The sequence below is a fragment of the Cygnus atratus genome, chromosome 20 (genome assembly GCF_013377495.2).
Source record: "Cygnus atratus isolate AKBS03 ecotype Queensland, Australia chromosome 20, CAtr_DNAZoo_HiC_assembly, whole genome shotgun sequence".
Lineage (NCBI taxonomy): Eukaryota > Metazoa > Chordata > Aves > Anseriformes > Anatidae > Cygnus > Cygnus atratus.
Window position 1 is genome coordinate 8,224,497 of NC_066381.1, and position 20,360 is coordinate 8,244,856.

General features: G+C 58.3%; 5 protein-coding genes across 6 annotated transcripts in view; 3 read left to right on the forward strand and 2 right to left on the reverse strand.

Annotated features, from left to right (window-relative positions):
* Positions 1-1,667: 1,667 nt before the first annotated feature.
* Positions 1,668-3,655, reverse strand: MRM3 (mitochondrial rRNA methyltransferase 3). The gene is made up of 4 exons (XM_035561194.2): positions 3,429-3,655; positions 3,094-3,338; positions 2,520-2,687; positions 1,668-2,331 (listed from the first exon to the last, which is right to left on the reverse strand). Exons 1-4 carry the CDS (start codon positions 3,653-3,655, stop codon positions 1,766-1,768), a joined length of 1,206 nt encoding a protein of 401 aa, XP_035417087.1. The 3' UTR covers positions 1,668-1,765.
* Positions 3,656-3,690: 35 nt separating this feature from the next.
* Positions 3,691-9,159, forward strand: GLOD4 (glyoxalase domain containing 4). 2 transcript variants are annotated; one of them, XM_035560861.1, is made up of 9 exons: positions 3,691-3,838; positions 4,062-4,111; positions 4,907-5,027; positions 5,931-6,075; positions 6,284-6,420; positions 6,714-6,800; positions 7,039-7,152; positions 7,239-7,325; positions 7,946-9,159. In XM_035560861.1, exons 1-9 carry the CDS (start codon positions 3,749-3,751, stop codon positions 8,009-8,011), a joined length of 897 nt encoding a protein of 298 aa, XP_035416754.1. In that variant the 5' UTR covers positions 3,691-3,748; the 3' UTR covers positions 8,012-9,159. The 2 variants fall into 2 exon arrangements, with proteins under 2 accessions (XP_035416754.1, XP_035416755.1); XM_035560862.1 differs by having other exon boundaries at positions 3,719-3,784.
* Positions 9,160-9,313: 154 nt separating this feature from the next.
* Positions 9,314-13,124, forward strand: GEMIN4 (gem nuclear organelle associated protein 4). Its single transcript, XM_035560859.2, has 2 exons — positions 9,314-9,391; positions 9,484-13,124. The coding sequence occupies exons 1-2, from the start codon at positions 9,382-9,384 to the stop codon at positions 12,666-12,668; spliced, it is 3,195 nt and encodes a 1,064-aa protein (XP_035416752.1). The 5' UTR covers positions 9,314-9,381; the 3' UTR covers positions 12,669-13,124.
* Positions 13,125-13,236: 112 nt separating this feature from the next.
* TLCD3A (TLC domain containing 3A) lies at positions 13,237-18,704 on the reverse strand. The gene is made up of 5 exons (XM_035560860.2): positions 18,528-18,704; positions 18,288-18,371; positions 16,129-16,342; positions 15,486-15,581; positions 13,237-15,105 (listed from the first exon to the last, which is right to left on the reverse strand). The coding sequence occupies exons 1-5, from the start codon at positions 18,647-18,649 to the stop codon at positions 14,836-14,838; spliced, it is 786 nt and encodes a 261-aa protein (XP_035416753.1). The 5' UTR covers positions 18,650-18,704; the 3' UTR covers positions 13,237-14,835.
* An 89-nt stretch (positions 18,705-18,793) lies between these two features.
* The window catches only part of VPS53 (VPS53 subunit of GARP complex), a 60,037-nt gene continuing 58,470 nt past the window's right edge, over positions 18,794-20,360 (forward strand). Inside the window, exon 1 of the mRNA XM_035560903.1 lies at positions 18,794-18,931. Coding sequence (XP_035416796.1) covers positions 18,848-18,931 — 84 coding nt within the window. The 5' untranslated portion in view covers positions 18,794-18,847. The remainder of the gene's footprint in view (positions 18,932-20,360) is intronic.

Here is a 20,360-nt window from a genome sequence, read left to right on the forward strand (position 1 = left end):
AAGCAGGCGGTGCGGAAGGGCAGGAATCGTATAAACCGTGCTGTGTTCTGCACGTTTCAGGTTCTCGCGTTCGGTGGCGATTAACTCGTGAGACGCTCAGGAAGCGGCAGCCCCCGGCGGCGCAGGGTGAGCTCAGGGAGGCCGCGTGGGGCCGAGCTGCGGGCAGGAGCCGGTGCGAGCACAACGGCGACAGCGGGGCCGAGCTGGGAGCTGCAGTGAGTTGCCGTCCACCTCAGGGTTAAGGGAGCGTGCGGAGCGATCTCTGCCTCGGCTCACGCTGTGCACAACAGAAGCGCCTCCAGACCCCACTGCCACCTAGCGCGCGCTGTCTGTGCGCCGCGGGCTCCTGCTGGTTTGGGGGCGATCTCGATGTGTTTGTGGTTTGAAGGACAATTAGAGCGAGGCTGGAACCGGGACCGCGGTGTCTGCGCTGTTTGGTCATACAGCAGCGGCTGATTTTTTTTGGACAGGGAGAACCCACACTCGCTCCCCTCTGGACATTGTGGTTCGGGCTCCCAGAGAGGCCGTGAGCGCAGAGCGGCAGCGATGCCACAGCCGCGCCGGTAGCTGCTGGAACTGGAGCGAAGCGGCAATTTTCTGCCTGAGAACTGGGTCATTTGGGGTCAGCTTGATGGGAAGAGAGCTGGAACTGGTCTCTGGAGCTAAAACTGGTTGGCTGGAGCAGTTTCAGTCTTGAGCTAATGCCTGCTCAGCCCCTCAGCTACCAGGGTTCAGGCACGGAAGAGGCTGAATCTCTGCGGGTCTCTCTCGAGCGGACACCATCGATGATTTCGGTGTGGTAACGGGAAACAGGAGCCAGCAGAGACAGCGGGCTGGCGGTGAGCAGCTCATTGTGCGGCTCACAGCCAGTGCCGAGGAGGCTTTTTTCAATGCGCAGCAAGACAGGTGGCAGCCAGCGCTGCCACAGGAGCCGTCCATCGGCGCGCAGCTGTCAGCGGAGCTGAGCGTTGTGCAGCCCCGGGTGGGAGCCCCCGCTCCTGCATCCGTGGGGAGGGGTCACTGGGGCTCCTTCCCAGCGCCCCGACCCTTGTTCCCCTCCGACGGGCGCTCGGGGCGAGCAGCAGTGCCCGCAGCTCCCTCTTCCCACCCTTCCCGTCCCTCATTCATAATTCATCCGTGCTGAGGCCCAGCTGCGGAGCGGCGCACAGGCGGCTGCGTGGGGCCAGACACTGCCACCTCCCGGCAGCGGCACGGGCACGAGTGCCGGAGCTCGGACACCCTGCAGCCAGACCCAGGGAGAGCCGGGCTTGGTGAGCAGCTCCTGGCACCAGTTAGGGCACGGGCTTTGTGTAAGCGTGGGCAGGACCTGCTCTGGTGGCTACCACGCAGCCTTCCTGACCCCTAAACACCACCTGCAGCCAGCCCCGCGGCCCCCCGACAAGCAGCGCAGGAGCACCAGGGGGCACAGCGCTGAGATGTGAGAGGAGCAGCATCCTGGCACCGACGGAGCCGTGTGGGGCTGGTGTGAGCACAGCTCTAACCCCTCTGCCACCCTGGGGAGGCACAGGGCAAGCTCTCATCCCACCCTCAGCACACAGACAGGTAAGCTGGGGCCCCAAATCCGCTCACGTTTCACTTGAACTCGCATGGAGCAAGTGGGGCTGGCTCCACCTCTGCCAGAGCTATTTATTGACAGAATTTACTCATTTATTACAAACCAAACAGACCAAGGTGCTATTTTATTAACTCCTCTGGGGAGTGCCAAAGGGAAAAGATGCTGCTTCAGCACCCAAGTCTCAGCGGTTCAGCCCCCTACAGGGAACTTCTGCCTTTTGTTTTCCTGCTTGTTCCTCTGCAGCAACTGCCTCCTCCCTTCAAACAGCACGATGGCAGCAGCTACGGCAGAGTTGAGGCTGTCCACGCCAGGCACCATGGGGATGACCAGTCTCTTCCCACCCGTGCTGGCTGCGAGGTGAAGCGCGTCCGGGCTCAGGCCGTGGGTCTCTCCGCCAACCACTACCGCCGCTGGAGCCCGGATCCAGCTCTCGTAGTAATACTGCGCGGCGAGCTCTGGGGCGCAGCCACCCGCCGTTCCCTCCCCGTCCTCGTGTTCGGGAGGAGCAGCCTTGGGTTTGGATTTTACAGGAGCCTTGGGGTTGCCAGAAGTGGAGCCAGACCTGCCAGCTCCCTGCGACAAGGGCTCTGCCTCAGCCTGAGCGCCCGGGTCTTTGTGGTCGGCCACGCAGACCTGGATGCCGGCAGGGAGGTTGCTGGGGACAGATTCCCAGTCCAGGTTGGCAATGATGGGAATGCGAAAGTGAGCTCCCATGCCTGCACGAAGCACCTTTGGCTCCCATGGATCCACACACCCTGAGAAAGAGGGAAGGAAAACAGGGACAGTGCAGCAGCTCTGACAAAGACTCAGTAACTGCTGCCCACAGTGAAACCTGTCTGTGCTGGACACTGCTTAGAAACTCCATGGAATAACATCTTTAAGCACCTGCCCTACCCCACATTTATCACACTAAGCACTTTTTCCCCCAGAGAAAGGCTCTTACCTTTGGTGAGCAGCACTTTTTCACACCCTGCTCCGGCTGCAGACCTCAGAATGGTGCCCAGGTTCCCTGGATCCCGGATGTTGTCGCAGATGAGGACCACCGGCACTGAGCTGGCGAGCTGAGCAGCAGGGTAAGACATCTTGGCAGGGTCAGGCTTGGAAAAGATCCCTGAGGAGACAAAGTGCTGATGAGCTTCTGGGTAATACATGCCGAGCAGAGGACTGTGTCTTAGCTGACCCAGGTTTCCCTGAAGATGAGCTAGAGAAAGCCTTAGGAAAACGCTGCTTAAAGGAAGTTTGTGAGGAGTTTGTCACTTCACAGCGAGAACCATTTCCCAGCGGAGCGTGAGCACTGTGCTATTAAAAATGCGCATTAGCACCTCCACTGACTCTAGCAGCCACTTTCACAGTTATCGCAGCAGGCCAGAAAGAAGAGAACTCTCAAACCATGCCACTCTTGACGCAGTGCCAGCCTGCCTAGGAGAGGCCAGTGCAGAGATGGTTGTTATCCCCTTATTAAGTGCAGGATAAGTTTCCCTTTGAGCGCTGCTGTGACGGTTCCTAAGGCAACTCACCTATAACCCCCTGCGGCGTTACGAGGTCAGACCAGCTCTTGATCTCCTCAAACTTCACCTTCACCAAGCTGGCTCGCTTTAGCCGCGCCTCGGGCAGCTCCTTCAGGTGCCCGGCCGCGCTGAAGAACAAACTCTGCGGCACGGCCCCGGCCTCCAGCGCGTCCCTGACGAGCCGCAGCCCCTCCAGCAGCACCTTCCCGTGCCGATCCCGAAAGCTCCGCGACTTGGCGACGGTCACCACTTTCCTGGGGGTGAGGAGGGGAGAAAAGCGTGAGGGGAGGAAGGCGGCGGGGACCCCGGCACCGCCTCACAGGCGCCCGCGGGCCGCGCCTCACCCCAGCCTCCTGTCGCCGGGCGCCGCCTTCTCGTACCACAGCCCCGGCCCGGCCGAGCTCCGCTCCACGGCCGGCGGCCCCACCGGGCTCCGCCGCTCCTCAACCGGCTCCTCCCGCGGCGGCAGGGCCCGCACCGGGCTCCGCCTCAGCGCCCGCACCCAGCGCCGCCCCCTCGCCGCCACCGCCCCGCCGCGCCCCGCCGCCCGCCCGAGCCCCAGCGCCGCCATCTTGCGGCGCCGCCTCCTTCCCCCCCACCCCCCCCAGTCAGCGCTGCGCCGTGACGTCATCGCGCGGGGACGGCGGGGAGCGGCGGCGGGGCCATGGGGGCGCGGCGGGCGCTGCACTTCGTCTTCAAAGTGGGCGACCGCCCGCGCAGCGCGCGCTTCTACCGCCAGCTGCTGGGCATGAGCGTGAGCGCGGGGGGCGCGCGGCGCTGCGGGCGGGAAGCGCGCGCGGCCCCCGAGGGCGGGAAGCGCGCGCGGCCCCTGACGGGAGCGGCCCCTGACGGGAGGACGGCGCCTGCCCGGCACCCCGGGCAGGGCAGAGCCGTGTGTTCTCCTTAGCGTGTCCTCTCCGAGCCGTGTTTTCTCCTTCCGGAGGCCCCACTTAACCGTTTTGTTTCCTCCCCGCCAGGTTCTGAGGCACGAGGAGTTCGAGGAGGGCTGTAAGGCCAGCTGCAACGGGTGAGTGCCGCGCGTCCCCAGCGCTGAGGTCTCGTTTCTCGTAAACCCTCTGTCAGTCGTGGCCGGCTACGTGTCAGTGCTTTTTGTGTAAGTTAGGGGTTTTTAAAAAAATTCTTCCCTTGGAATGGGTAGTGCTGCTTTGTGTGTAGATAGAGGGCTTACATTGGAACACAAATATTGCCGCATTACATCTGTAATGTAACACTGATCCTCCATCGTAAAATTGTTCCTGAACTTACACTCAGAATTACACTCAGTTATCTACTGCCTTATAGACACAAGGCTTGAGTGAAAAATCCATACTGGCAGCCCCCGAGGCTTCTGTCAGCCCCCTTCCCATGGATGACAGCGCTCTTGCGGCCTGTCACTGCTTTCTTTTCCTGCTCTGTCAGAGGCTGGACTAGATGATCTTGGAGGTCTCTTCCAACCTAGATGATTCTGTGATTCTGTGCTCCTGTCATTCCAGCCGAGGAGAAGCAGGCACGAGCAGCATGTGAGGTGTTAGCAGGTAGAATTGGCTCTGTCACCCGAGCAGGAGCAACAGCCGAAGAGTACGGCTCCCGGGGGTGGGAAGGTGTCTGCTGCATGCTGCAGGGTCGCCACAAGCTGCCTCAAGAACTCTTCAAAGCATCACCTCCTGCTCACTTAATGGGGGGGGGGCACCAGATTGGTGCTGTGGCACCAGATTGGCTGTGGCCTTTGTTCTAGAAATGCAGCTCTTTGTTGAAATATTAATGCTTGCAATTCTTGGTGTTTATTTCTCATATTCACTAAAAATAAATGTGGATGTTCTAGCCCTTATGATGGAAAATGGAGCAAAACAATGGTGGGCTACGGACCAGAAGACAATCACTTTGTTGCAGAATTGACTTACAACTATGGTATTGGAGAATATCGCCTTGGCAATGACTTTTTGGTAAGTGCTAAACTTAGCAAACTCTCTATCCTTATGATAAGTTTTTTTATTTTTTGTTTAGGAGTCTATTCCATATATAGCTTGTAACAGTTGTTTTTTATACTGACACTTTTTATTCTTGCTTTTGTAGTTGTCTCCAAGCTGGAAGAGCAAAAAGTAGAGCAGCTTTGTGTTCACTTAGGGTCCAGGAAAGGCTTCCTTGAGCACTTCCTAATTCGTGGTTGCTGTGCGTAGGACAGCTGATGTTTGCTGGCAGATCCAACCTGAAATGATTCGCTAAGAAGGATCATGCTGTAGAAAAACACACTTCTATGTGTTATTACATATTTCCTTGTTGTTTTTTTTTTTTTACTAGCTGATAGCCAGCAAAGATCTCATTTCTTCTACAAATTTTTGTAGTGTATTTGCTTATTGTTTTCCCCGAGCTAATATTCTTCCCCCAGTTTGTACAATGCATTGACTCAGACTTTTAAATTCCTTTTCCTTTACATTTCCCTTTGTGTTGAAAGAGGGGTAGAGTAATGCATTCCACGTATGTGGGAGGTGCAAGCTTAGTATAAGCTTATTTTCTAGGAGCGAGATATCTGCTTCTCAGGAGATTGTGGGGTCCATCTGCTATAGAAAGTAATCCGGTTTGTTTCTGGTTATTTGTAGAGGCAGACTATTGAAAAGTAGGACTTACGCACTATCCACCCTGTCTGCGATGGTCAGATCTCCTTGACCACAAGCACAGGTTGGAGCAACGATTGTGGCCAATGGGGCCCCGAGGGTGAAAGCGATGCAGAGCGAGTTCTCCCCACAGATGCATGTGACGGGGAGGCGCAGCGTTAGTGCGGCTGGAGAAGTGGCTCCACGGCCGTTGTTGCTCCAGGGAATTGTGCATGTCTGTTCTCTTCTTGGCAGGGCATAACCCTTGTGTCCAGCCAGGCTGTAAGCAATGCAAAGAAGATGGGGTGGCCCCTCAAGGAAGTCACAGCTGGTGTTTTTGAAACCGAAGCACCTGGTGGTTACAAGTTCTACTTGGAAGACAAGGAACAGCTAAAGCAAGGTGAAACGTACGCGCTTGCTCTCCTTTGTGTTCTAAAGAGATTTGTGAGTGGGGTATTAGAATTGGCTGTGCATTTGTCTCTGGCATTTTATGGAACAGGAATGTATTTTTATTATTTCTCGGTTACTTTTCTTCTCAAGAATGTAAAACCGCAAGTTTACAACTGCGATGTATTTGTAACTAATCCTCAGTTATTGCAATCTTACAGATCCTGTGCTGAAGGTAACCTTGGGCGTCTCCGATCTGCATAAGTCCGTTAACTACTGGTCTGATTTGCTTGGGATGAAAATATATGAGAAGGATGAGGAAAAACAAAGGGTCTTGCTAGGCTACGCGGATAACCAGGTTAGTCCTGGAAAACTTTCCAATTCTTTAAGAGTTGTGTGTGATAGGAATCTCTCATTCTGTGAAAACAAAGTCTTAAAGGAAAATCTCTAGATAAAAGCAACTGTAAACTTAACTCTTTGCACTGAAATTAAATCATTGGGGCTCGTAACTGCATTTTGTAGCTAAAAGCTAGGGTTTGCTCTGAGTAATTCTGACTCATTGGGTAATACTTGGATGGGCAACGTTGAAATTGTCTGCCACAGTTAAAAGCTGGAGGTCCGTGCAAGTTAGGCTTTCTTGTTTTCTTTCAGTGTAAGCTGGAGCTGAAGACCGTTGGAGGAGCAGTGGATCACGGGACAGCGTTTGGGCGGATTGCCTTTTCCTGTGCAAAGGAAGAGGTAGTAATCACACTTCCCTTACTCTTATTGTCATCCAGCTGACTAGTGAGAGATTAAGTTCTAGTATTAGCAAAGTATCTCAGATGTGCACAAAATAACACTGAACAGATACTTGGTTATATTTCTGGTGGTAGGAATGCAATTAAGTTGCACGTAACAGGAAACTGTAGATGAGAACAACCTGACTGCAGGTGAGCTTCATCTGACTGGGGTTGATGTTGTTTGTTTTCTGTTTAAGTTGCCAAACATTGAAGCACTGATGAAAAAGGAGAATCAGAAAATTTTAACACCTCTGGTTAGCTTGGACACACCCGGCAAAGCTACAGTGCAAGTGATTATTCTGGCTGATCCTGTGAGTAGTACTGGAAATAATAATAAACTCAATTCAAATTTCACTCTCCCAGTTTTCTAACTTACCTGCTGTCAAATTTGGTTTAGGATGGCCATGAAATCTGTTTTGTGGGAGACGAAGCGTTTAGAGATCTGTCCAAGGTGGATCCTAATGGTGACAAACTGTTAGATGATGTAAGTAATAGACTGACATTTATTTTCATCCTGATTATAGATGCTTGTAGAATCTAATTTTCTTGCCACAGAGGCTCCTTTTAGTTCCACCTGGAGTTTTATGAGAAGCAAGTGATACAGTGGTTTAGCTCGGGCTGCTGTCCTACTGAAGAAAACAAATCAATTTTTAAAGTTCACTTCAGTGTCCCAGCTAGACAATGTTCTCCGGCCTCGCTCTCAGGGCAGCTGGCGGTGGTGTGTCCTGTTGGGCTTGCCAGCAGCACTCACGTGTACCTTATTATGAAAAATGACTTGTGAATTGCAGCGGTAACATCAGTGCAGATGAACACCCTGCTGAGGGGCTCTGGTAGAGCATGAGCTCTGTGGGAAGATGTTGAAACTCGTCCTGTTTTATTGCTGTATTACCAAATCATCTGTTTTTGCAGCAGCAGAGAATGTTGGTTTTCAGTGCCCGTTTTCATTGCTAGTATATGTACAAAATAGTTTCTCCATCAGAATAGCTTTCCCCTGGATTAGAGTTTCTCACAATCAATCCGGTTTTGTAGGACCGAGTGTGGGCAGCCAGGCGTTTGGCTGACTCAGCTGCAGTTCTGAACATGTTCGTGCTTTTCTTTGTGCAGGCCATGGAAGCAGACAAGAGTGACTCGTGGTTTGCTGCGCAAAAGAAGAAGAAGGCGTCTGCTTAGCTGGAGAAAGAGGCAGGACTGGCTGGTCATTCGTGCCTTGGTTTTTGTCTGAGCAAAATGCCAATCATCTGTGACGTGTTGCGTTGCCCCTTCCAGTGGGAGGGCACAGTAGTGTCCCATGCGTTTGTTTGTTTTGTTTTACGCTTGTATCTCTTGTTGCTGCTCTCTCCTCTCAAGCAAATGTCACGTGCTCCTTCATACGTGGGTGAAAATTAAGGAATAGGTTGGGCATGTGGCTCCCAAACAGGAGCCATCAGCTAAGAGGAGAACCTTACGTATTCCTGGTGTGATTATACTTGAAAAAGAGCCTGCTAGATTAATTAGAATATCCAGTTGTGTAATTAATGGGCTTTAGCTGTCCCGATTTGCGGTTTAGGGCAGGGACTTTCAGGTAGCCATTGCAAAGACCCCGCTTTGGTGGTGAGGTGCCAGGTGAAGGGGGGGGCTGCTCGTGGACCACTCGAGTGCTTCTGTCGGAGCGAACGCCTCCCTGAGAGCACTGTCATTATCTTGTTGAAGCATGCAGCTCTGCTGGTCTGGAACAAACAGCAGCTCCATGCCAAGGTGTTCCCCAGCTTTCAAGGTGAGGTGTTCGCTCGAGAAGCCTGTGGTGGATCTCACTGGGATCGTGCTGCACGAGGTTGCTCTGGGCTCTTGCACGCGGAGCGTCTCAGGTTCCGGGCGTGTAACCGCGCTGTGCGTTCTGCCGAGGCGCCAGCAGGCAGCTCGAAATAAGTATATAATGGTTTCGTAATTAGCTTTGATGTGGAATTACCCTCGGAAATAACAGTCCAAGGGTTATTCCATCAGAATGAAATCACTCGGCTTTTGCTAGTGGAACATGAATTGGGGGTGTGGGGGGTGATTACCCACACGGTGCATGTCGGGTGTGCTGCCTGGTTTTTAACCTTTCTTGGAGAAAGCCTTCAGTTTCACAGAAAAAGCAGGCAAAATCAACAGCATGAGCAATCACTGAGACATGTCGGTGCCTGTAGCGAATGGGCTGAGTTTAAAGGGGGGGAGGAAAGCCCTCGATGTGATTTTGGTTTACCTTTTTGATGCAGTTGACCGAATCACAGACTGGTCAGGCTGAGCCTGAACTGTGCTGGCAGTCGGCCTTTACATGAATAAAGGTGATTCGTGACGAGGGTGCGCCTCCTGTCCTTCCAGCCCCCCGCCGCGCCCTTTTAGGGCAGATTTCCCCTAAATTCGGCCTCGACGCCTTGAGGCAAACCAAAATCTCTTGGGGGGGGGGCGGGCAGCGCCTCCTCCGCGCCGCCAGGGGCCGCTGCGGGCCGGCAGCCGCCGGGGGGGGGCCGCCTGCACCGGCCTCGGAGCGCGCAGCGTTGGCCGCCCGCGCCGCCGCCGCCATGGAGCCAGGTGGGAGCGGGGGTCCCGGGGGGATCCCGGGGGGTTCGGGGTCCCGGGGGTACCGGGGGGCTCGGTTAACGGTGCGCCGCGTGTCTCCGCAGGGCCCTGGGGCGTGTGCGAGGAGATGGCCATCCTGCACGGCGCCTTCCTGCTCGCCTCCAGGCTCGTCCAGCCGCGGGCGCTGAGCGAGCTGCGCAAAAGCGAGTGGCCCCTCGTGGGGCCCCCCATCACCGACGCCCTGAAGGAGATCGGCGCCCGCTGCCCTTCCCCGCCGCAGGGCAGCCTCTGGAAGAAGGAGGCTGTGGCCGTCGTCTGGGCCAAGGTGCTGCTGCCTGCCCCCCCTGCCGCCTCGCTGGACCAGGAGTGGAGGGAAGATGCGTTTTTCTCCGTGGGAAGGATGATCCCCGACGTTAACCGCACCGTCCTGTTCGAGCTGGTCAAGGCCCTCGGCGAGCCCCGGCATTTTGTGCAGCTGCTGCTGGCGTTGCCCCACGCTGTGCGCCAGAACGAGCTGGAGCGCTTGGTGCAGTACGTCGCAAACGAGACGTCCCAGTCGGACATCAGGTTCTTCCTGGATGTCTGGTGGGAGATGATGAGACACGAGGAGGGGCAGGAAGACAGAACAATCTCCACGTTCAGCACCCTCGTGCATCAGCATGGGGGTGAGTCCTCTCTGGATGATGGTCTTCAGCCCCCAAAACGGTTCAAGGGTGACCCTGGTTCTCTGAGTGGCTCTCCTGCTGCCACCAGCCTGCTCATGGCCCTGGTAGAGGGGTTAAAGGAAACCTACAGGAGCATTGCCCTGCCCCGCATGAAGTGCTACGCCTTGGCCAACCTGGTGGAGCTGCTGTCGGTGTTCACCGAGCTGGCAGCAGAGGGCAGCCCCCTCCCTGTCACGGAGTACCTGGACAAGGTCAGCTCGGTGGTCAGCCTCTGGAGCAGCGACGCTGAAAGCCAGTACCACCACAGGGCACTGAATGAAAAGGTGAAGGAGGCTGAGAGAAGCGTGAGCTTCTCGTCCATGGCCAAGCTCTCGCGTGAGGAGCTCTTTGTGGGTTTGGACTTTCTCTGCAGCTTGCTGCATGCCTGGGGAGAGGAGCTGCAGGGCATCCTGAACAGCTCGGAGGATCTCTGCTACGAGAGCTACCGGCTCCTCGACGCGCTTACCACCTTCAGGAAGAACCTGGTTTGCTTCTCTGAGAATGGAGGCCTGAGTAAGGATGAGACGCACAAAGCGTTCGAGCTGCCACAGACCATCGAGGACTTTCTCAAGGAGATCAGCACCAGCCAGAAGAGCAAGGATTCAGACACCAGCCTCGTGTCTTCAGTTGCCATGACAATCATCGAGCAAAAGCTGCATCGGCACGCAGAGATGTGCTCCGTCTTTGCTTCTGAAGAGACCTGGGTCTTTTCAGAGGGCTGGGTTGACTGCCTTGTGAAAAACAGAGAGCTCTTCCAGAAGCCAGAGCTAGTTCTGAAATTGTTGCAGACTCTGGTGAACTTTGCCAAATCCTGCCAAGACAGGGAGGCCCGAGAGATGCAGATGCAAGTAACCAAAGCCGTCATGGAATGTTACAGCGAGCTTTCATTGACTGACAAAAACCAAGTGATCTCGGGTGTCCTGGCATCTTGGGGGGGACCAGGTCTGTCCCTGAACTTGCAGGTGGTTGTGGAGGGGTTCCAGGAGGATCTCAATGTGACTTTGAACCAGATCACGAAGAGTGTCTCTGACGAAGGCCTTACCAGGGCTGTGGCTTCTGTGGCCAGGCTCACTCTGCTGTACCCTGAGGCCACTATCAAGCAGGTTTGTAGTCTTGCCGTTGTCAACCTAGGATCACACCAGTTCCTTGCGCAAATCCTCTGCTCCCTCCCAGCGCTGAGCTTCCTGGAGACACACGACGATCCAGGCAGGCCACGCAGCCTGGTGGTGCGGTGCCTGAAGGAGGCAGTATGGGAGAAGCTTTCCGCTGCAAGGGAGAAGGAGCAGTTCCTTGAGTTTTTGGCCTTTCTCATGCAGCCAAGCTCAGCTGCTCCACTTGTGTCACCTGCAGAGGTGACCAAAGCCTTTGTCCTTCCCTATTTGAAATCAGACTGTGTTCAAACGGAGCTGAGCCTGCAGATCCTCAGTAAAGCTTTGGGGATACAGTCCTATCCAGAAGAGGACTGGATCAAGTCCTGCCACCCGTTCCCGCTTCTCCTCAGCCTTTGCAAGCTCCTAGATGGCTACACAAAGTACTGGCATCAGCCCAGGGACCAGCCCTTCCCTTCACTGGAGACCAAAGACCTGGTGCTGAGCACCCTTGGCCAGCTCTGTGAGGCGATAAGACCAGAAGCTGCTCCCTCCCCTGAGGTGTGGGTCCAGTCGCTGGCGTGGCTTCACAGGAAGGTGGCGTCACTGGACTGGACCGTCGGCCTCCGTCTGAAGAAGTTTTACGGAGACCACTTTAAGAACGAAGTCCCAGCCACGCTGTTTGAGATCTGCAAGCTCCCCGAAGACGAGTGGACATTCCGGTCTTTGTCAGCCTATGGGCCGGGCAGCGGGCTCCTGGCATGGATGGAGTGTTGCTGCGTGTCCGCAGCGCTCAGGGAGACGATGCTGACGCTCCTCACAGTCAACGTGGACAACCCTGAAGAGGTGAATCTCTTCAGCAAAGGCTTCCTGGTGGCCCTCATACAGGTCCTCCCTTGGTGCAGCCACAGCGAATGGAAGAGGCTCGTGCACGTGGTCACAAACCTGCTGGCGAGGCAAGTGTTGCACGTGCCCTACACGCTGGAGTACGTGCAGTACATGCCCCTGCTCAACCTCCGGCCGTTTGCCTGCTACCTCCAGCTCTCCGTGCTCTTCCTGCGGGGCTTCCAGCTCCTCTGCAGCTCCAGCTGCTCCACCTGGCTGCCGGCAGACGCTTGGCTCCACGTGGTCCAGCTGTACTGCGGCAGCCTCACGGACCTGCTGAGCTCCATCAAGAGCACCGCGGGGTCACCCTCGCAGCCCCCTGAGGACAGGAGCCCCGCGGAGGAGGTGTCCTTTGTCTGCATCCAGATGTTCTGCCACCTCCTGCACGTCGCCGCCATGCTGCCGCCGGACAGCGGGTGCAGCGAGCCGCTGGTGGTGGTGGCGTTGGAGATCCTCTCGCAGTACGAGGCGTTCAGCTCCGCCGACAAGTCCCCCAGCAACGTGCTGCGGAGAGCCAACGAGAGGCACTTCCTGGAGTCCATCACGGACAATGTCGGCGACGAGGAGCTGCGCGGCACCCTCCTGCAGAAGCTCAGCAAGCTGGGAGCTTAGGCAGCCCTCTCGCTCAGGCAGCCCTCTCGCTCAGGGGCAGCACAAGGAGCTAATGAGGGCAACAGGGGAGAGCATCGGCCCTGCCGCAGGGGAGCTGCTATGTGGAAAGCTGTAAGATCTGTAATAAACTTTGTCTATTTTTCTCTTTTGAACTTATTTCCCCCCTGCTGTGTTCTCTCCTAACCTAAGCAACGAAGGGGCCATATAAAGATGGCTGGGAGCAGCTCTTTTTTTTTCTTTTTCTTTTTTTTTTTTTTTCCAGCGTGAATAGCTGCGAACACAACTGCTGCCAGTCCTGCGCCTCCGACTTCGCAGCCTCTGGCATCAGGGAAATCACTTTTCCTGCGGCTCCCCTGCCGCCAGCCCTCTCCTCGTCGCGGGCAGGTTGCCGTGTTTGCTGTATGCTGCCGGAGGGGGGAAAGCGAGTCAGGCGAGCGCTCTGCGGGACTGGCAGGTACCTCTGGCAGTAGGTGTGGGCCGCCCCGGGGCAGGTGTGGGTAACCTGCTGCCTTGGTGCCTCCCCACCCAGCAACGAATGGCACGTTGGGGAGAAGCAGCCGGTGGCGCGACTGAGGAAAGAAGTCTTTATTTATTGGTCTCTTCCGATAGGTGCAATAGTGAACAGGGCAGTGTTGGTGCAGTAGTAAACAGGGCAGTGTTAGTGCAAACTGAGATGCCGTATTGGCCTTTTTGTCTTTACGTAAGGCACGTTATTTGTAATAAAACCAGCAAGATACAAATATTTGTAATGGGTAGCAAGCGGGTTACAACATCTCGATAGTTAACGTAGCAGTAGTGTTTCTGCAATAACCGACTGCGTGCTGGAAAAGGCCCTTTCTTGTCTTCTTCCCAGCCTGTGCAGCCATGGCTGGGACAAGCCCTGATACCCCAAAGAAATGGGTCTCCCAGTGCCAGCCCTTTCCAGCCATTCTTTTTGGCTTTTAGGCGGAATGAAAGGCACAGAGTGGCCACCGGTCTCTCAGCTGCCCTGCAGCAGAGGGAACCCCAGGCGTGTGCAGGAAGCCGCAGGGAGGAGCGGGCTGTGCTGGCTTGCCCCGTGCCTAGGGAAGGGAGGGCAGCTGCCGGGCTTGTTAACCCCACGCTGCAGCCATGGTGCAGGGTGAGCAGGGAAGCCTTTCCCTGTTTCCACTGGGACTGAAGGTGGGAATGAGCTGAACCAATCAAGGACACAGCTCAGCACCCTGCTCTGGTGTTCCTGGTTCCTCTTGCACTGACCAGTTCCTTCCCTGCTACTGGCAGGCCTCCTTTTGTGGGGGGACAGGATGGGGCAGGAGGGATGGACCCTACACCCCGAGCTCAGGCTGTACTGGCACCCACAGGGTGCTGCTGGTGTCAGCTGGAGGTGAGCAGGGGTGAGGAGCAACCGTTTGAGGATCCTGGTGTCAACTTCTCCCTCCAGCCCTGCTGGGGACACGGGAGCCACCCCATCCCCACCTGCCAGCCGCACACCTCAGGCAGTTGTAGTGAGAAGCCCCTGTGGGGTAAGCGGAGAGCCCGAAGTGAGTCTGAGCCCTGCATCAGGGAGGTGCGTGTGGGAGGCTGGATGCAGCTGTAGCTTAAGGGCAACATTGGTAAAGATTGGGCACAGGCTGTGCAGAACCACGGCTCTGCTCCCTGCTGGAGGCTGTAAACTGGAGCTGGAGGAGTGGCTCTGAGCAGTGGCAGAGACAGCACGCGGCTCCCCCCGGCCCCAGCGCTGCTGCGTGGGGCTGGGCGCGCTCCAGCATCGCCTACGCCGCTGCTCTGCAGGCCCCTTCGCGCCGCGCCTCGCTCTGTGCTGGCGTCAGTCCCAAAAGAGGGGGGATTTGTAACCAGCCCCTCTCGTGTAACCGTTACTTTGGTGCCACAGCGCTGAAGACCAGAAGGAATGTCGTGCTTGGGGCAGAGCTCCTCCTCGCTGGCCCCTGCGGGCGGGAGGACGCCAGGCGCAGGAGCAACGTGGAGGAAACTTCCCCCAGAAAGTCCCCCCAGCTGCGGCCGGCGCTGCCTGGCAAGGCTGCCTCACGCCAGAGCAGCCTCGTGGTATGGATGCTTCTGCTGCTCAGCCCCCGCACCGGTCCCTGCAGCGCTGGCCGTGGAGGCAGAAGAGCCGGGGGGGGGACACAGCCCTTCTCCAGCCCCCGCGCTCGGCTGCCTCTGCCGGCCATTACCTGCTCTTGTCGGCGGGCGAGCGGCCGTAGAGTCGGGCGGCCTTGCGGCAGATGAGCCCGAACCAGTAGAGCTGCGGGGCGAGGAGGGAGGCGTTGGCGATGTTGCAGTGCAGGGGGATGCGGAAAGGCACCAGGTACAGGGGGATCCCCGCCTGCCTGGCGTAGGCCGCGTACATGAAGGGGAAGAGGAGAATGCGGCAGAGGAAGAAAGTCACCAGGATGAGGATCCCGTTCACCTTGTGCAGGAGCGTGTCCTGCATCTTGAGCTGGGGAAGGAAGAAGGCGCGCGCAGGTGAGGGCTGTGCTCGGAGCACGGAGATGCAGCAGCAGGAGCCGGTGCTGCCCTGCAGCCCTACAGGCCAGGAGCTGGGTGCGGGGGAGCGGAAGGGGCTCCAAACGCAGCCCCCTGCACCCCGGTGCTGCGGGAAGGAGCAGGGGAGGAGCAGCCAGTGGCTGCGGATGGGGAGGAGCACTTTGGAGGGAACAGGAAGGTGAGGTGGGAGGGGATGGGATGCTGCTGCGTGACGGAGAGGGGCACTGCGGGGTGGGGAAGGGCTGCGAACCCCTTCGTGGGCAGCGGGGGCCCATCCACCCGGTGAGCCCGGCCCCGAGGTGGCTGCGATGAGCCCCGTCCCCCCTCGCGTACCTGCATGAGGATTTTGCCCAGCGATACAAAAGGAGTGCTCAGCTCTGCCGTGAAGATGCAGCCCACGAAGAAGTCCCCCAGCTCTCCCCTGAAGTGCTGCAAATAAAGACAGCAGTGAGCACGGGGCCCTCCCCGCCGTGGCATGTTCTGCGCTCAGGGCCCAGCTGGTTTCAGGAGAGGTGGGTGAGAGCTAACTCTGAGCATCTCCCTGGGCTCAGGGCTCCTGCCAGCGATGCTTTGCCAGACGCAGCCTTGGCTGCACGGGTGCTGAATGTGATGCCAGCCAAGTAACCCTGCGAGCGGAGACCCTCTGCAGGTCGGTCTGAGATGGGAGAAAAGCACTGAGCAGGTGCTGAGGCGTCTCCCCTCTGGGGCAGGTGGGCACCCTCCTCCGCGGGAAGCTTTCAGGGTGCAAGGAGGACGCTGCCCTGTCTGGGAGCAAGGGGCAGGACGCGGTGACACCCAGCTGTGCTTCATGCCCCGTGCTCCAGGGCAGGGACATCTGGGGACAGGAGGCAAGGAGCAGCTACAGGCAGTGACGCAGGGAACGAGGCTCGTTGGGCAAGGGAAGGACCCGCTGTGATGCAACCATCCGTGGTGACACCCAGGGACCCCCCTGCGGGGCTGCATTCACAGCCCTTACCTGGGCGACGGGGGTGAGCACGATGAGGATGAAGAGGTGGTGGGTCACCATGAGCCGCTCCTGCAGCAGGAAGCTCCGCACGCTGGCCAGGGAGTGCTTCTTCTCCGCTACGCCCTTCTCCAGGCTCTTGTGCCAGTGGCAGAGGTACATGACGTAGATGTCGTAGGTCATGTAGGGAACGAGGACCCAGATGTACTCCACGGCCAGCCAGTGCCTGGGGAGGGAGCAGCACAAAGAGGTGTGGCGGTGGAGGAGACCCATGCCTGCCGCTGCAGCGAGGGGGAGTCGAGGCAGAGCACGGCCCGAGGGCACCCCGGAGCCCAAGTAGGTGGTTGTGCTGCTGCACCCGTGCTACTTGGAGTGAAGGGGGAGCGACAGGTAATTCCCGAAGGCAGCAGGTGAGCGGCGCTCTAAAAGCGATGTGTTTATCCAGGCGGTGACTTTAGGTTTCTGGTAGGGCCACGCAATCAGCCTTGCATCAGGCAGGAAAGCCACAGGGACGAGTGACAGAGACCCCAAGCTCCTGAGGAACCCGGGGGCTCAGGGACCCAGTGCTGCTCAGGGTCTGGTCTGCAGAACCGTAGCCATTGCCTGCAGTATTTGGGGGCCCAGCACTCCCTTCCCCAAGGACACTTCCTCGGCACTGCCCCGGTCGTGGCTCGCTGTGCCAGGCGCCGCAGGGCCAAGCACAAACACACAGCGATTAGCCCGGCAGGCAGGTGTGTGCCAGGGCTGGAGAGCTGCGCAGGGCAGGTGCACGGCACCTCCCCGCGTCAACGGCTCGTCTGCCAGCCCTGCAGCGTGCAATGCCCCCCCGGGACATCCGGAATCAACACCTGGTGGGAATAAAATGCTGAGCCTGGGTCCCTTCTGCGTGCCCATCCTGTCGGCTGCCCAGCCCGGGTTAGTGTCCGAACGTAGCTGGAGACCTCAGAGTTAACTGGAGATGCCTGGCTCAGACTCGGGAGAGTGAAGTGCAAGATGTTTAATATAGGCAATAAATCCCTGTGAGACGTTTGTCTGTTGGGAAATAATTGCACGCAGATGCATGTTCCCAAACGATGTCGGAATCCCGGTTGCACAACCCGGCTGCAGTAACCCCTGCTCGGCACGGGGACCGGGCTCCTCGAAAAGCACCGAGCGGAGCTGCAGGGGCAGGGAAACCACCACCAGCAGGGAATCCACTGCTGCTCACAGAAACATAGCTCGGGGCCTGAATAAATCCGCTCTTGCTCTCCTGCTGCCTCAGGAACACACGCAAGGAATTATTTCTTACTTCAGACAGGAAGATATCCAAGATGCGGGGATATCCCGGGGAGGGGGATGGACCAGCCCTTGTTGGTACAACTCGCCCAGGGCTTCGGAGGGCAATTACAGTGCCAGCAGTACAATGCTTGTCTGCCTGTGTAAATAAATCGGCAGGCTTTATTGCAGCCCTTGTGGTGCTTCCTGGCTCTGTCTTGCTGTCTTTCCCCGAGACCTTCCCTGCCGAGCGCTGTGCTGCGGTTCCCCCAGATACACGGAAAATTTGGGGCTCTGGCCGCGTCTTTGCACAGAGCCGCTGGCCCTGAGCGCGGGGGCTGCTGGCAGCCGCCTTCCTCGCCGCGGGGCTGGGATTGTTCCCCTGACCACACGGCGGGCTTTAGAGGGTTGAGGTCTAGCTCATCGGGATCCTGCTGCAGTGAGATGAGACCTTTCGTACCCGTGTGCCTGAGGCACTGCAGTGACCCGGGGCCGCTCGCCGTCCTGAATGGCCTTCGATGCTCTGCGGGCACAAGGATGCTCAGGCGTGTACCTGGTGTCCGGGCTCCGTGCAGGCGCTCTCGCCGCCAACCTTTGCGCTGATTTACACCGCGAAGAGCCAAAATCCGACACAAGGCTCACCCCTGCCTCGGCACGGCTACGCTCTCCCTGCCTCCGTTCTCTCTGCTGCTCTCAGCTCTGGCTTCAAGCCTCTCGCCCTGGGTGGCTCTGCTCGGAGCTCCTCACGGGGCGGCCGCCCCGTAAACCCCAGAAGGGCCACGACAGCTCCCCGAGCAACGCCGGCCGCCCTCCCGGGCTTTCTGCTCCGGGGTCCGTTGGGCTGCCCCTCTCCAGCCACCCCCGGCTGGCTGCGGGCTCGCAATAACGGGGACCGCCCCCCGTGCCCCCCCCGTTACCTGTCTCGCACCACATCCCCGCAGCTAAGCACCACCGTGAGCCCCGACACCGTCGCCATCGTGGCTTGGACCGTCGACACCAGCCTGCAAGCGGCAGAGAGGAGGCGGCTCAGAGCCGCGCACGGCGCTCGCCGGGCCCCGATCGGACCGGACCGGGCCGGGCACCGGCACCACCACCGCCACCGCCGCACCGGGGCTCGGCCCCCCCCCCCCCCGCCCCCCAGCCCCCCAGCCCCGTACCTGCCGCTGAGCAGGACGCGGTCGCGGAGGCTCCATGCCGGGGCCGCCCAGCGCAGCGCCCGGGTGCAGAGGGCGAAGAGCCCCGGGAAGAAGGCGGAGGCGAGGGCGAGCGTCCGCCACATGGGGCCCGCGCCGCCGCCGCCGCCCGCCGCCACCGCCCGCCGCCGGGGCGCGCCGCGAGGCCCCGCCCCCCGCCCCGCCCACACAAGCCCCGCCCCTCTCTCCCCGTTAAGCCACACCCCCCTCGCCGTTAAGGCCCCGCCCCAACTCGGTCCTCCTGTTTCCCGGCGTGCCGCGCGGCCCGGAAGCGGCGGGTCGCTATGGAGGAGGACGAGCCCGAACTGGCGGCGGGGCTGGAGGCGGCGCTGGAGCTGGCGCCCGCCGTGCAGGCCGCGATCGAGCAGGTGGGGCAGGGGCCGGGGCTGAGGGGGCCGGGACGGGGCTGGGGGGGCCGGGCCGGGGCCTGGGAGCAGCGCCCGGCGCGGTTCGTGCGGCTGCCTGCGCGTTGAGAGGCGGCTCCTGACCGGCTCGGGTCGCCCCTCCCAGGCTTCTGGGAGCCTCCTCGGAGCCGCTGCGGCCTTCGGGCTCCTTCAGGCCCTGCGGTGGCGGTCTGCTCGCTTGTGCTGTGCCCGGAGGAGGGGCTGGCTCGGACGCAGGGGGCCGTGCGGGCTTGCGGCGGGGCGGGAGGGGGCCGTAGTGCAGCTGCGGAGCGGAGGGGCAGGTGGCCCTGCGGCTCTGTCCTCCCCTCGGCAGCAGCGTGTGACAGCTCCTGGCGGTGGAGACGTCTCGCGGAGACGTTACTCGTCTCGTGCCGTAGCTTTTCTGATTCTGGGGGTGATGGCGGAGCTGGGCAGGTGCCTGGGAAGCTCTGCCCCTAGGTGAAAGCTGCTGAAGAGGCCTGTTCCTGGGCGAAGTTGTTCTCGTTTAAAGACTCTGACCCAACCGCTGCTTTTACTCCGGAGAAGGTGCAGAAAAGTGAACGGCGCGCGTGCCCGGTTAAAACAGGGCTTTGTGAGGGCTTTGTGACCGGGGTGACGTGCGGAGGTGGTGCTGCAGTGTGATGGGGAGAGCTGCCGTGCTCGCTTGGTGTGGTTTTGACCACAGAGAGCGAGCTGATGGCTGTATGAATATGAAATAAATATGGTACCAGAGAAGGGAACGCAGCGTGTTTCAGTCTGTGGACACAAAAAGCAAAGCTTGCCAGCTGTACTTGCATCATTTGAGCTACTTCTGAAGACAGATCTGTCTGCACCACAGCTGCTCTCTTCCCTTTCCTGGGGGTAGGAAGAATCATCCAGCCGATTCCATTTCTTTCCCTCTCTTTCATGTGCGAGTGGCAAACCCCAAGTCTCCAGAGAACTTGTACAACCATTTCTTAATTCATCGCATTTCATATTACATGGCTGTGAAAACCAAATCCTCTGCCTCTCACCATGGGGCCTCGCAAAGGTCAAGCGAAGATAAGGGCGAGGCCTCAGCAGGGGTCATCATTTCCAGGCAACTGCAAAGCTCAGAATGGTTTGGGATGCGTGACTAATGGCTCTCGCGCATCTCGGGAATTCCTTGCACAGGGCTGATTGTGCTTGGCCCGCATGTGGAAGCACGCGCGGATGGTATCTGTGTTTACCCAGGCTGATGTGCCCAGGAATTTTGGTAGGTCGGAGATCTCTGGAGATCTTACTCCTGGGGAGAGGCCTGACTGCCGTTTGTGCAGGCTTGCTAGGACGGTGCTGCTGAACACAACCTGAAGTGGGTGCTGAAGTAATTGGAAGGAGCAGGTATTACATAAAGTTACAGAAATTAAAGTTGATTGTCTTTTTTGTATTTTATGTT

Coding starts and splice junctions, on each gene's coding strand:
- MRM3 (XM_035561194.2), bottom strand. CDS start 3,655: ATGGCGGCGCTGGGGCTCGGGCGGGCGGCGGGGCGCGGCGGGGCGGTG. Junction 3,339..3,428: donor CCCGGCGACAGGAGGCTGGG/GTGAGGCGCGGC, acceptor CCTCACCCCCAG/GAAAGTGGTGACCGTCGCCA. Junction 2,332..2,519: donor AAAAGTGCTGCTCACCAAAG/GTAAGAGCCTTT, acceptor CCTCTTTCTCAG/GGTGTGTGGATCCATGGGAG.
- GLOD4 (XM_035560861.1), top strand. CDS start 3,749: ATGGGGGCGCGGCGGGCGCTGCACTTCGTCTTCAAAGTGGGCGACCGC. Junction 4,112..4,906: donor TGTAAGGCCAGCTGCAACGG/GTGAGTGCCGCG, acceptor TGGATGTTCTAG/CCCTTATGATGGAAAATGGA. Junction 7,153..7,238: donor TGATTATTCTGGCTGATCCT/GTGAGTAGTACT, acceptor AATTTGGTTTAG/GATGGCCATGAAATCTGTTT.
- TLCD3A (XM_035560860.2), bottom strand. CDS start 18,649: ATGTGGCGGACGCTCGCCCTCGCCTCCGCCTTCTTCCCGGGGCTCTTC. Junction 16,343..18,287: donor GGGGATGTGGTGCGAGACAG/GTAACGGGGGGG, acceptor CTCCCTCCCCAG/GCACTGGCTGGCCGTGGAGT. Junction 15,106..15,485: donor TGGGCAAAATCCTCATGCAG/GTACGCGAGGGG, acceptor TTCCTTCCCCAG/CTCAAGATGCAGGACACGCT.